This window comes from Astatotilapia calliptera, chromosome 6 (genome assembly GCF_964374335.1).
Source record: "Astatotilapia calliptera chromosome 6, fAstCal68.1, whole genome shotgun sequence".
In the NCBI taxonomy this organism is placed as follows: domain Eukaryota; kingdom Metazoa; phylum Chordata; class Actinopteri; order Cichliformes; family Cichlidae; genus Astatotilapia; species Astatotilapia calliptera.
Window position 1 is genome coordinate 3,971,875 of NC_137427.1, and position 13,151 is coordinate 3,985,025.

General features: G+C 42.6%; 2 protein-coding genes across 3 annotated transcripts; one reads left to right on the plus strand and one right to left on the minus strand.

Moving 5' to 3' along the window:
* Positions 1 to 4,754, minus strand: LOC113023601 (group XIIB secretory phospholipase A2-like protein). The gene is made up of 4 exons (XM_026169777.2): positions 4,329 to 4,754; positions 2,254 to 2,342; positions 831 to 996; positions 1 to 696 (listed from the first exon to the last, which is right to left on the minus strand). Exons 1-4 carry the CDS (start codon positions 4,594 to 4,596, stop codon positions 578 to 580), a joined length of 642 nt encoding a protein of 213 aa, XP_026025562.2. The 5' UTR covers positions 4,597 to 4,754; the 3' UTR covers positions 1 to 577.
* On the plus strand, positions 4,531 to 12,767 carry LOC113023599 (uncharacterized). 2 transcript variants are annotated; one of them, XM_080302316.1, is made up of 11 exons: positions 4,531 to 4,661; positions 6,309 to 6,375; positions 7,006 to 7,296; positions 7,526 to 7,636; positions 7,734 to 7,848; positions 7,951 to 8,060; positions 8,163 to 8,299; positions 8,599 to 10,121; positions 10,201 to 10,293; positions 10,404 to 10,477; positions 11,845 to 12,767. In XM_080302316.1, exons 3-11 carry the CDS (start codon positions 7,084 to 7,086, stop codon positions 12,163 to 12,165), a joined length of 2,697 nt encoding a protein of 898 aa, XP_080158442.1. In that variant the 5' UTR covers positions 4,531 to 4,661; positions 6,309 to 6,375; positions 7,006 to 7,083; the 3' UTR covers positions 12,166 to 12,767. The 2 variants fall into 2 exon arrangements, with proteins under 2 accessions (XP_080158442.1, XP_026025551.2); XM_026169766.2 differs by lacking the exon at positions 4,531 to 4,661 and adding an exon at positions 5,649 to 6,231.
* The last annotated feature ends 384 nt before the right edge of the window (positions 12,768 to 13,151 follow it).

The window sequence follows — 13,151 nt, forward strand, 5'->3', positions numbered from 1 at the left end:
TTTAGTGTTTGTTTATCTTTGAAACTGTTTTTAATGCAAAAGAAATTCAGTTCACGTCAGTTCTATTTCTACAGTACCAATTCTCCACAACAGTCGCCTCAAGGCGCTTTATATTGTAGGTAAAGACCCGACAATGTTAGAAAGAAACTCCAACAATCGCATTAAAGCCTGTGAGCAAGCACTTGGTGACAGTGGGAAGGGAAAACTCCCTTTTAACAGGAAGAAACTTCACATACATACAGACAAAATTTCTCCTGTATTTTTATGGTTTTAACTAAGGGCTGACTTTGTCAGTAATGCGCCATCAAATAAAAGAAGGCAGCACACACTCAATGGCAGCTGTGTGCTGTGAACCAGTTACTGTCTCTGAAACTCCGTCATGTATCGTTAAAGACTGTTTTAAACCAACTCTACATGTACACAAATACAGTTTTCATGAGGAATTCAAAAAAGATAAAAGCAAGAACTTCCTAATAAATTACTCCACCTTTGCAACACCACAACTCAGAGCAAAATCACCTGGGAATGCGGTCGCTGCTGACACTGTTTTATAAACACAGAAGATCCAGTTGTTCATCTAAAGTTCGTCCTTCTCCTCTCCCGGGCAGTAGCATGCTCCCCTCTGGCTGTTCATGTACGGTCTGCAGCCTAAAGTCCACACTGTGTTGAAGAAGGTGTCTGCTACAGTCTCACATGCTGAGAAATAAGAAACAGGACAGCACAGGATCAACGGAAGCTGACGTACTCGGATTACAGTCAGAGATCAGTGATTAAAATATCACGAAGAAGAACATGACGGTGCATGAAAGGAAGGTTAAAATATTACTGACTTTCCACTTTGGACACGAAGCCGAGGCTCTTCTTGAGGTCCGAGCAGATGCTGTGGAGGCACCAGCGGAACTTGGAGTCGCAGCGATACTTGTTGGAGCCGCAGGTGTCGTAACACATATCCAGCTGATTGCAGCACTTAGTCATGGCAGGGATGCCCATGTCCATCTGACACACAGCAGGAAAGATCAACGTGTTTGTGTACAAGTGCATTATTAGCATTATTAGCTCCATCAGAAATAGGTTTGTTGTTTGTTCTGAGATCAGGTTTTATTTGGTTTTCATCGGACGAATTTTTACAGCTCTGCTGTCGCCTCTCTGTGTGGACTTTTTGTGTACTTTTTTATTACATAAACAAAGTAATATTTCTTTAGTAAACACCTCAGATGCTTTTAGATTGAGTGCCTTTATTAAAGGTGGAGTTCACCCTCTTTTTCCTCCAGTCTACTTGCATACACTCCTGTTTTTCCCAAGTTCTCCTGGATTTTAAAAGCATCTCCCACAGCCTCCTGCTTTGCTGTTCCTTCATGGAAACTCCACTAATTAATAGTTGTAATATACAGTCGGTGTTGGCATGTATGTAGTGCATATACTACTTTGCAGACAGAGCCTTCCTCCTGTCTTTACTGCTGTCACTTCATCACTTCACTTCTTTACTTAGAAGACACAGTAAAGATGTAGACTTTAGCAGACACCAATAAATAAATAATGCTGAACTGAGTGTCATGTGTTGCTCGTCAGATGCACAGTAGGAGTTGTTTTCTTGAGTAGAGCTGAGCAGACATTTAGCTCCCAGAATCAATAAAGTGTAAAAATCACAAGTCTCCTGTTTCCAGCTGTGCTGAAGTAACATAACAAGCTGGAAGCAATTTTTCATCAAAACGAGATTTCCTCCGAGCTGCACAAATGAACACAGCGTTGTAAAAGAACAGGGATAAGACAAAATATTAACTGTACACAGCTCAGTTATGGAAAGTCACATATTTTTGTTTTATTACCAATAATACCCAGAAACCTGCTCCTGGAGTTTGAAACCTAAACATGTGCTCTTTTTAATTTAAGGTTTGCTCTCTTGCTGTTTGTTCATCTGTTTTGGTGCCTGCCCCACCGCGCGGAGCTCAATCCTAAGATATGTACGAGCAACACACTAACAATGTTTCTAAAATCATGTCCTGGTTACTGAAAACAATAAAATGTGTAGAAACAGAGCAGAGGCTTCTAATGTTCAAGATTCACAGAGAGACACATGAAGTCTAAAGAAGACGAAGCTCCAGCAGCTCTTGAAACTGGCTCATTACTCTCTATGGGGCCTCGATTGTCCTCCACCCAAACTCTATAAGCGCCTTGTGAAGATGGATCCAGCTTTTCATAACAGTATTGATGATTTCCAAATAAATTTGCTCTAAACAGACAGAAGAGACCTACCCCTTCTGGAATAGGAAGACCGAAGAAGTAGGAGCTACATCCATTTGGTTCTGGCATCTGGTAGCCCGAACGAGGAACAGGAGCTTTACCTGAGGGAGAAATAGCAATTAATAAATAAATCAATTAAAATTAATTAAAATGTAGGTCATGTTTTGCAACAGGCCAGCAGGACTGTGCTGGGCTCTGTTTGATACCCCCGTGGATTTAAAATAGATCCATGTTTGCACATAGATGACATGTTGCACATCACTTGATGTTTGACCCAGTCAGCACATAAAACCCTCTCCTATCAGAGTTCACAGTCCATTTCCAGGCTCAGATAACAACCGCGACAAATATCAGCGTGTACAAGACCTTTCTGAATAAATCCTATTAGCGCCGAGAGAAGGAGGTGATCAAGAAGTTATCAGGTGAGATAACTGACAGAGTGAGAGAGGAAGATCTGCAAAAGCTGTGCGTACATACTTACTAACTGGGCACATTTGTAATCAGCTGATTTGTGTTTATTAGAAATATCATAAGATGATTACTGGAATCATGATCGTATTCATAAAGGGTTCAGTTTTAGGGCATTCTTACAATTAAAAGAGCTGGCTGTTCAAAGGTGAAGAGCGGCTTTGTTCAAGCTTTAAATATTAAATGCTTCAAAAAAAGGAGGCAGAGTTCGTTTAAGACCGTTGTCTACTTGCTCGAGACAGAGACTCTCCAACATGCAAGAACGTGTAAGAACGTGGGGCGCCAGTCTGAAACAATCTCAGAGTAATGTACACAACATAAAATCTTGACGACTCAGATTATCATTAAAACATTCAGAGAATAAGGAGGGAAGGGGCAAAGCTGAACATCATCTTAGAATCAGAATCAGAATCACCTCCTATATCCACTTCTGTGAGGACAGCATTGTGCCATCACGCACCAGGGTGAGTTATAACAATGACAAACCCTGGTTTACTCCTAAACTCAAAAAGCTGTGGCTGGAAAAGAGAAAGGCGTTCAGAAGCGGAGACAGGGACTGCTACAGAGAGGCCAAGTACAGGTTCACTAAAGAAGTGGACATTGCCAAACATCAGCACTCTGAGAAGATGCAGCAGCAGATCTCAGAGAATGACTCGGCCTCTGTGTGGAAAGGTTTTAGGAATATCACAAACTACAAGCCTAAAACCCCCCACTCTGCTGTCTTCTTTGGGACAGAGCACGTTTGAAATGGACTGAGGCCAAGATAAAAACTCTTCTGTGGTCAGATTCATCAAAATGTGACATTATTTTTAGAAAACATGGATGCCGTGTCCTCCACACTAGAGAGGACAGGACTGTCTGGTTTGTTCAGCCATCAGTGCTCAGTCCTAAAGCCTGCATCTCTGACGCTCAGGTGCATCAGTGGCTTTGGATCTGGCAGCTTGCACATCTGGAAATGCACCATGAATACTGAAGGGTATCAACAGGTTATAGAGAAACACATGCTTCCCCCATCAGGATGATGCCTTTTTCAGGGAAGGCCAAGCATATTTCAGCAAAACAACACTAAACCACAAGCTGTTCCAGCAGCATGGCTTCGGGTGCTGAACTGCTAACCTTTCTATGATTTGTTCCTGCCACCAAATTAACATGAACGTAACATTTTTCTCAAAATGTTGCATTTTGTCAGTTTAAAAATGTGTAACGTTCAGCGTCAAATGTTCTATTCTGAATATAATAGGAGTTTATGAGATTTACAAATCCTTCCATTCTCTTGTTATGTACACTTTACACAGCTGTTCAAACTTTTTCAGGATCGGGGATTTAATTTGCTGCTCGTCACAGACCGCAGATGAGGGATGACATCATACAGAGCCAGCAGTAGAAAAAAAAGCTGCCTGAAACTGAATGTTTAGAGCAGCCTGAAGCGTTTTATCTTTACTGACCTCGTAATTTGAAACTCTGACCATTTCCAGTGCAGGTATCTAGCTTTGCTGTTTATCAATAATTTTATTTATGTATGCTTTTTATTATAAAGGCCCTACAATAATACAAACACAGATACATACATGGCCTTATACCAGACTATGTAATACCACATGTTCACCTAGCAGACCTACCATATCTGCAGCGGTATTGGCACACTCCGTCACGTCCGCCCATGAACTCCAGCATGGAGTCAAAGTATCCGCCGACGGCCTCAAAGCTGTCGCGGAGGGTCCCTAGTCCCCAGTCCCCATCTTCATCCTCTCCCTGTGTGCTGTCAGCTGCTTGGCCCTGTGCAGGTGGTGCATTTGCTGGGTCTCCGGCCTCCTGACTGAGAGCGCTGTGGATGAACAGGCCCAGCAGGAGCAGCAGGACGGGAGCGAGAAGAGCCCAGCGGGTCATCCTGTGATACAGGCAGCTCAGTGTGAACAGAGAGTTCAGAGAGTGAGGGAGCGACACTCAGTGAGGTAATACTGAAACTGTCTGCGTGACCTGAACTTTAAACCTGACTCAGGGACGGCCTCATATGTGGAGGAACAAAGTCCGGCTTCTATCTCATCTTTTTAGCATATCTGAACTTGTGCTGTTCCTGTTGACGGATGACAAAGTGCGTTTGTTCAGTAGCTCACACAAGGTGATCCAATCACACACAAAGCAGACACATTGCATTGACAATCCAACACAACGGGCAGCACATTGAACACATTTTATAAGTGGTCAGAAACTTGTCAATAACTCATGAAAGAACAAAGTTACGTTGAAACCAAGCACACCATTGTTTTTCTTGTGACATTACCAATAAGTTTGATGTGTCACGTGGCCCTCTTCCTATTGAAAAAACAACAGTTGTATCCAAGATGGCCGACTTCTAAATGGCCACCATGGTCACCACCCATCTTGAGGAGTTTGCCCCCTCACATATACTAATGTGCCACAAACAGGACTTTAACATCACCAACCATTCCCATGTTATTATGGTGTATCCATGTAAATGGCCCACCCTGTACATTGAGCTGGAGTTAATATTTTTGGCCAGGTGCTTTATGTGGCACAAGATCTGAGGTTAGGTGTGTGTACGTATTGGTTCAATGCTGTCTAAAGTACTGCTTTCTTTGATTCACCTGCATGATGATGTAAGCCCGCTTCTGTCTGGCACGCTCACATGCTGACAGTGTTAATTCAACTTTTAAACGTTAGGGCCAGTGTGCCACAACAACCACTTTTAAGCTGTCACCTCTGTCTGGTCTTTATGATGCTCAGCTCTTCTACATCCTTCCTGCTCTCTTGATTTCCCAACCTGCTGGACTCCTTGAACCTCTGAGACCAGGGTTGGACCAGTTAAACTGAATTGTCAACTATCTTACATACTTCATAACATCATGGTTTTAATAATGTATCTTACATTTTAAAAAAAAAGTAACAAAGGTGGATAACTCAGATTGCACTGATTGTTTATTTCAGTATCACTCTGTGAGAGACAGTCTAACACACTTGGCTTGGTATTTTATATTACTGTCCGATCAAATATGGTAAATAACTTCAAAAAATGCGCTGTTATCAAGTGAGAATCCAAAAGGTTTCAGGGCTGTGCCATTACTGCAAGGTTTAACACAAGACGATACAAATCTTCACCGCTAGGCGGCGACAAGCGTCCGTAGCGTTAACCCAATGACCCTGTCGTATGGAAGTGACGTGGAGTGACGTAAATATCGAACACGGAATTAAATGGTTTTGGTTTTTTTTTACACGGAATTAAATGTGAACGGCTGAATAACGTCCCGTCATGTACACAAGCGAAACCCCGATCGCTGGAGCGACCTCTGATAAAGTGATCCGCGTGACGGCGTAAAGTGAAAGACGTTTATTTCCTGTTTGTGTTTGTTTTTCGATATCGGACCTTTATAACTCCGGACCGAGCTCTGTACACACAGAGACGGACATTACTAGGAGTAAGATGGTTTTTGCGAACCTGTTCTCGAGGCTCTCCGCTGTGGATGAAGGAGTGAAGAGTGCGGGTCAGCCTGCCGTCACGCAGCGGTACTTAATGAAAGTTTACCGGGGTTAGATCTGTTTTTATGGCCTCCTCTTCATCACTCACTCTCTCTGTTTGGCAGGAATGAGCCTGGGGGAGGTGGGAGAAAGAGGAAAACTCAGTGCGAGCTGTTTGGATCTCACAAAAAGGTGAGCTAACCTTGGCATTAAGGTTTGACATAACACATTAAAACAATATATTTTAGTTTGTCATAGTTTGAGTTCAACCCATCCTGTCTCTACGACAGCCAATCATAAGAGAGTTGCTTAGAAACAGGAGGGCCAGTGTCAGATAAGCGCTGTTTCTTTTAATGTATCATGATGTAGATGTGTTCGCTTCATCAATCGGTGACCTCCAGCTTCCACTGGTGGGTTTGGCATCAAAGTGTTGGGGGGTTAGTATCAAATGTGTGGTAGCTGGGATGAAAATGAGCTGCTCCTTCATGAGTAAGGGAAAGAGAAGACAGGAGATGAATTGGGGAAGCACTGGCAGTGATGCTGTAGACGCTCTGTTTTGGTGTGGGTAGTGCCTGAAGGAGTGGTGGAAAGGAGCTTCTTGAAGAGTGTCTGGTTTGCATGATCTCTCGCTGTTCAACAACATGCAGGATAAGGGAAGAGCTTGAAGAGTGCTATAATGTGAACATTTGGTGTAAAACTCTACCAACCTACCTGCTGTGGTGAGCCTTTGTGGCCAAGGAGCAGCCGGTAGCTGCTAATAAAATAAAATGTAGAACTTTTATTTTTTTTATATCAAATTTTTATGTGTTTATTTTTCTGCAGAAGCCGTGTGTCCAAGCCCAGGGACCCAGAACTCGAAGTAACGCCAAAGCTGATAACACAAAGGACAAAGTGTGTTTAATGCAGAACAGCGATGGTGAGCAAAGACTGAGCAAAGGCTTCAGTAACAGAGGCCGTCAATCTCAAAGGCAGAAACATCTGAAGAAGAAGGATGGACAGAAAGATCCATATCAGCACAAGGAGGGACGGAGAGGGAGATTTTCCCGTGGACAAGGAAGACCGATGTCTGGAAGAGGTGGGAGAGGCGGAAGAGGACATGAAAATGACATGATGGTAAGCAAGACTCCAGGATGGCTTTAATTACAAACGCCATCCACCATCAGCTGGTTAGAGCTGCAGCAGCTTGAGTTTATGATGGATTGGCTCGCCATTTCATGTCACGCCATCAGTACAAACAGATACTCGGATCCTTCGGCGTTAGTTGGAATATTTATTGAAGCGGACACATTAATTCAAGTAATCCTTCAGTGGAATCAAATTTAACTCGTCTCCTTTCTTTTAGGACTTTCAAGTGAAGCCAAGGTTCATGACTCAGGAGTTCAAGGACCAGAATGCGCTGTTGGTGGACGGGCGGTTACTTTGTCGACATTTTCTTTACGGACGATGCCTAAAGGCAGGTTGCATCACAGCTGGTTATTTAACTTTACCCGAATCTCTTTTTTCAGACTGCAAAAATGAAAAATGTGCTTTCTTTCCTTTCCTGGATACAGGCTGAGAGTTGCCAGCTGGAGCATATTCAGGGTTACAACGATCTCATCAAAGAAGTCTGTAAATTTTACATCCAAGGCTTCTGCACAAAAGGGGAGAGCTGTCCGTACATGCACAATATCCTTTGATATACTGTTGTAAGCTGCCACAAACACATCTCGTTAACCAAATGAAAGCGGAGGTTGTTGGCTGTCTTGTATTTCCTATACCAAGCTGCACAGTCTTTTCCTTGCAAGTTTTTCCATAGAAAAGGAAAATGCTATCAAGGAGAAGACTGCAAGTTTTCTCACGAGCCGCTTACTGACGTCACAGGAAAACTGTTGGATGAGGTGTGCATGGAGAAGTCAGGCATGAAAATGGTCTCAAAATGTTTTGCATGCATTGCTTTGTGCTGAAATCAAATGTAAATGCTTTGCTTCTTTTCACTGCAGTTATTAAAATGGCAACGTGACCTCTCTGAGCTTGCAAAAAAAGCTGAGCATGAGCCTCCGGGACAGCCGGCGAGCAAAGAGGAGGCAGGAATGACAGAAACAAAGGGGACCCCCAATGTTTTCATGGACCCGCTCAGGTATGCACCTCTGAATTTAAACATGTCCTCATCCTCACGTGCAGTAAGTGTAATTGAAGGATTAGTTCATGAATATGAGACCGACGACACAGAAGATGGGCTTTTATGTGCAGGCATAGACTGTACATAAAAGATGGATTACATTTTCTCTGGACTACAGAGCAGCAAACATTAATCTGAACACGACTCGCTGCTGTATTCTAAGAGGAACTTAAGTTGTTACGATGCTTTTAGCCTTTAACAGGAATTTTTCTGATAATCCATGCACGTTACCTTCACTGGACATTTTTATTTTTCAGGCCTAACTTTTACCGCAGCGCAGATGCAGATGCAGCTACAGAAGGGGAACCCTCAGTACACCAGATACAAGAAATGGCCACAGTTACAGATGAAGCTGTTCTTCGGTGTGCAGCAGACACCGCCCGACCTCACAGCCCTTCATCAACCAGCAGTAACTGCCCGGAGCCAGTTTGTTATTCAGTGGAAGCCATGCTTGGACCTCAGCTGTACAGGTCTTTCCCTAGCTTCTATAATACTCCTGAAAGCAAAGAATCTACTACCCCTTCTGCCGCAGAGACCACCACCGAGGCCACTTTAGGCTCCACGACACAAAAGGAAGTTCCCTATTCTGTTGATGCTGTCCTCAGGTCCTTAAAATCAGTGGAAAATTACACCCTTGGTCAAAGACTCACTGCTTCAAGTGTAAAAACTGAGGAAATCCAGGATCCTCTCTTAAGTTCACAACATCAAGTACAAAAAGTCTCACTGAGTATCAAACATGAGCCAAACAAACCCTTCAAGAAAATGTACAAGAGCCTGTCTTCCCTACAAGTGCACGACAGCCTGATTTCTAGCTCTGATCTTATTCTTTCCTCTGGTACTCAGATATGTGGAGCTATACCAGAGTCCCTGAAATCTGCTGAAATGGCTTTTCATGAAGTTAAACTGGAGCGTTTGCATCCTCCTGTTATAGATGAAGATAATCCTGCATCTTCCAAAAGCAAATCGGACATGAATGAAAGCTCACAGCTTCCTACAGATAACACCCGTCCTCCTAAACATCTCTCGGGTATTTCTCCCTCTTCAGGCGTCTCACAGTTTAAAAGCAGAACTTCTGCTCCTGTTGAACCTGCAGATGGCTCCATTAAGACGAGTGACTCTGCAAACATTGCCGTTCACCATTTTGCAGCAAAGCAGCTTGCTGAGATCCCTCGGTACCAAAGAAAGACCAAATCTGTCTTCCAACCCGGTACACAGAAACGCTGTTCTGCTAAAATGTCACCGGAGTGCAGCGGGGAGACTCCAACTCTATCCGATTGTTCAGCTGGACGTAAAAAGACTCAGAAAATCCCCTTCAGTTGCCTTTTTAAAAACCCAATCGCTGAGAGCGTGACACCGACACCTGACCCAGTGAGAGCCTCACAGCCTGCACATTTCACCAGCAAAGAAGGACATTTAAAAACTGAAGTCAAACCTGAGAAAACCTCTGCTGCTTCCTTCCTCAGCCTTTTTGCAAACCCCCTCTCTGAGACTTTGAGTTTGCCTCCCTGCAGTCAGGCGTCAGCTGAAAGTCCTTTTCAAAGCGTTTCTAATGTAGAGTTGGCTCCTTCGTGCCAGGTCCAAACTGATGTTAAACAAAGTCCTGATAGTTGCTCCACAACCTCTGAAGCTGAGCCTGATCCTGTGAAGCAGCCAGCAGATCCAGCTTGCAGCATCGTGCAGGATTCAATCAAGGAGACTTCCTCCAGTCCAGCTCCGGGTGGTCCGAATCCATCTGAAACTCCGGCACAGCAGCAACTGCCTCACGTCTCATCGCCCACAAGTAAGGATGCGCTCAACACGTACAAAAATGTCTAATGTCCATTTGTGTGTCTGAAATGTGCTCTTAACGTCTGCCATAGGGGCGCCTAAGGATTCAGTCCTGAAATCCCTGTTTGTGAGCCTGAGCCCATACCAGGAGGATGGAGAGCAGCGGGGCGGCATTCAGATCAGTGGTGCGCCGTTTATTCACGCCCCCTAAAAACATTAAATACTTTAAATAAAATTTTAGTGGAATGAAACAGAAATCAGTTTTTTTTTTTTTTGTTTTTTTTTAAAATTTCAGAACTAGAAATGAGCAACAAAGGTCGCGTCGGGCACACTTTTGGAAAACAACAGCACGAAGAAAAGAAGCATCGGGTACGTGAATGCATGTTTAACATAAAACAGTTTAGGTTTAGGCCACGCCCCCAAACTGAGCAGAAAGAAGAAGAAGAAGCAGAAAGAATCTGCTGTTTTCAAAGAATCAGGATCAGTTCAAACTGTACTTCTTTATCTGCAAGACTGTTAGTGTGGAAGAGAAGTAAGATAAGATAAGATAAGATAACCTTTATTAGTCCCACACGTGGGAAATTTGTTTTGTCACAGCAGGAAGTGGACAGTGCAAAAGTTATGAGGCAAAAATTAGAATACAATAAGAATAAATACAGTACACAGCTGTACAGAATAGAATAAAATAAAATATTATATACAGTAGAATAAAATAAAATACTATATACAGTAGAATAAAATAAATATACAATAAGATAAAAATAGAATACAAATACTATATACAACTGAGTAAAAATACAACGATGACAGAAAGGATTATTGCACTTAGTATTATTGCATATGTATGGATGTGTGTGCTTGATCAGTTAAAGTCTTTATTATGGAGTCTGACAGCAGTGGGGAGGAAAGACCTGCGAAATCTCTCCGTTCCACACCGTGGGTGCCGCAGTCTCCCACTGAAGGAGCTGCTCAGTGCTGTCACAGTCTGCTGCATGGGGTGGGAGATGTTGTCCATCAGGGATGACAGCTTAGCCACCGTTCTCCTGTCACTCACCACCTCCACTGGGTCCAGAGATGCTCTCTTCAGCCTCATCAGCCTCCACAGGCAGTAATTCTTTACATCGACAAGGTTCCCGAGAGTTCTTCAAAAGTTTTAAAGCCTGAAAAATCAACAAAATTAAGAGCATAAAATGACTTAAATTTCCCATAAATTTGATGAAAGACTATATTTTTGAGACTGGTAGGAAGAAAATACAGCTTTTAACTTAAGTTTTGTTACTGCTCACATTTATTGTCTGTTTATTTTCAGTGGTGATTGTACACATTTATCTGTTTTAAGATTTAGGTACGTATGCATTAAGCTAATCGAATAATTGGAGAGAAAAATACAAAATAAAAATGTGACAAATTGGTCACAATGGGCTGGCATGGCTGCAGGGCCAACTGTTCAAAATCCAAAAAGGTTTCACCTTTCATATTATTGTTCATCGGCAGTCAAATATAATACTGCATTTCAGCATTGTTTGGTTAGTATTTAGTTAGTATTTTTCAAATGGTGAGGGGCCCTGTTTGGAGTTGGTAGTTACTGCTGTAAAAAAGCAGTTTGGCCTCTGAAGTCTGTTTATTTCAGCGGTTTAGTGTTCGTGTGAGAGTTTTTACACAGACACTGATCAGAGATGATTTACACCTGAATATTGTGAGTTTTTCTATTTATTTCTTTGTGCTCTGCTCCTCAGACGTCCAGCAGTCGGCCCACCGTGAAGGCGTCTGCACGCTCAACAGACGACCAGCTTTCTTTTCAAACTCCTCAGAACTCCTCAGAGGTAACAGCAGGGCCGACCCTCAGCAGTCCAGGTGTGACCGAACCTCAGGTTAGAAACTCTGGCACGTACAAGCTGCCACTGGAACCAGCAACACCGGAGATCAACCACCACACCGACCCGAGAGAGATGCACTGCTCTAGGAAAGAAAAGAGGGGGCGTGGGAGGGTGGGGGTGACTCCACTGAGGGACCTTTTTAAGACTCTGGACAGCGCTGTTTTCCACCTGGGACGTTAACGTTGGGTTTCCTCTGTTAGATGCAATCATAGCGAAAATCATACTAGTGATGGGACTGTGAGTGTGCACTAAACCTGCACGTTTGCTTGTTCATCCATGCATCACCAAAGTTTTGACTAAATCACATCGGTGCATCAAACCAGATTACCAGTGTTTGCACAGTCCTGTCAGTCTTTTGGGTTTTTTTTGAAAATGACACTAAAACTGACACTTTTTTCCTGCAGTGTTTTTTTTATTTTTTGCTTTGTGATCAGTCGCGTAACTGTGTTCAGCATCTGACACATTTAAGTAAATCCTGTGTTTTAACAGGCTCATTGTGTGTTATTTTCTTTCAACATTTTTATACATTCCTGTGACTTAAATTTAGCTCACTGTAGAGATTTTTTTATTAAAAACGTGTTTATTTTAATTAAATAACCCCAAACACTCATTTGTGCCTCAAACGTTTTGGTAAAGGTGTAAAATCTTCTACTTTGATACTGTAAGTAAACTTTATGCATATATTCCAAATTGTCTGATGTTTAGCATTTGTTGTTTCCATTTTCAGTGAATATTTGCCAGTTTTTTTAAAAGTTTTTTTCTCAAATAAAATGTTGACAGCATTAGTTCAGGTCATGATTCAGGAAGCGTAAAAAAGAGATGAACATCTATGCAACTAAGTGCATAGTTAAAAAACATACATAAAACACGTGTTCATATGGGTATTCTTGGTGGAAGACATTTTTTTCCCTTCTGGAGGATTCTTCATTCAATCCTAACGATGCAGGTAAAATAAATAAAATGAAGCTCATTAATCTTTAAACCCAGCTTGTCATCCAGTACTGAAGATAGCCAAGTGGAACAGGAACATGACTAACACCAGGGTGGCGGTGGATCAAATCTGGGTGCTGATTATCAAAGGAGACAACCACATGTGCTTCTACAACACAAACATGGGAAACAAGTCTGAATAAAATTATTATAAAAGGTAAAATTTAAAGGAATAA

What these genes read in the sequence shown, in the direction of transcription:
- LOC113023601 (XM_026169777.2), bottom strand. Translation starts at nt 4,596, where the DNA reads ATGACCCGCTGGGCTCTTCTCGCTCCCGTCCTGCTGCTCCTGCTGGGC. An exon ending in CCAATACCGCTGCAGATATG is followed by an intron (nt 2,343 to 4,328) that starts GTAGGTCTGCTA and finishes TTTCTCCCTCAG; the next exon opens with GTAAAGCTCCTGTTCCTCGT. An exon ending in CTTCGTGTCCAAAGTGGAAA is followed by an intron (nt 697 to 830) that starts GTCAGTAATATT and finishes CTTATTTCTCAG; the next exon opens with CATGTGAGACTGTAGCAGAC.
- LOC113023599 (XM_026169766.2), top strand. Translation starts at nt 6,149, where the DNA reads ATGGTTTTTGCGAACCTGTTCTCGAGGCTCTCCGCTGTGGATGAAGGA. An exon ending in CAGCCTGCCGTCACGCAGCG is followed by an intron (nt 6,232 to 6,308) that starts GTACTTAATGAA and finishes TCTGTTTGGCAG; the next exon opens with GAATGAGCCTGGGGGAGGTG. An exon ending in CAGGAAAACTGTTGGATGAG is followed by an intron (nt 8,061 to 8,162) that starts GTGTGCATGGAG and finishes TTTTCACTGCAG; the next exon opens with TTATTAAAATGGCAACGTGA.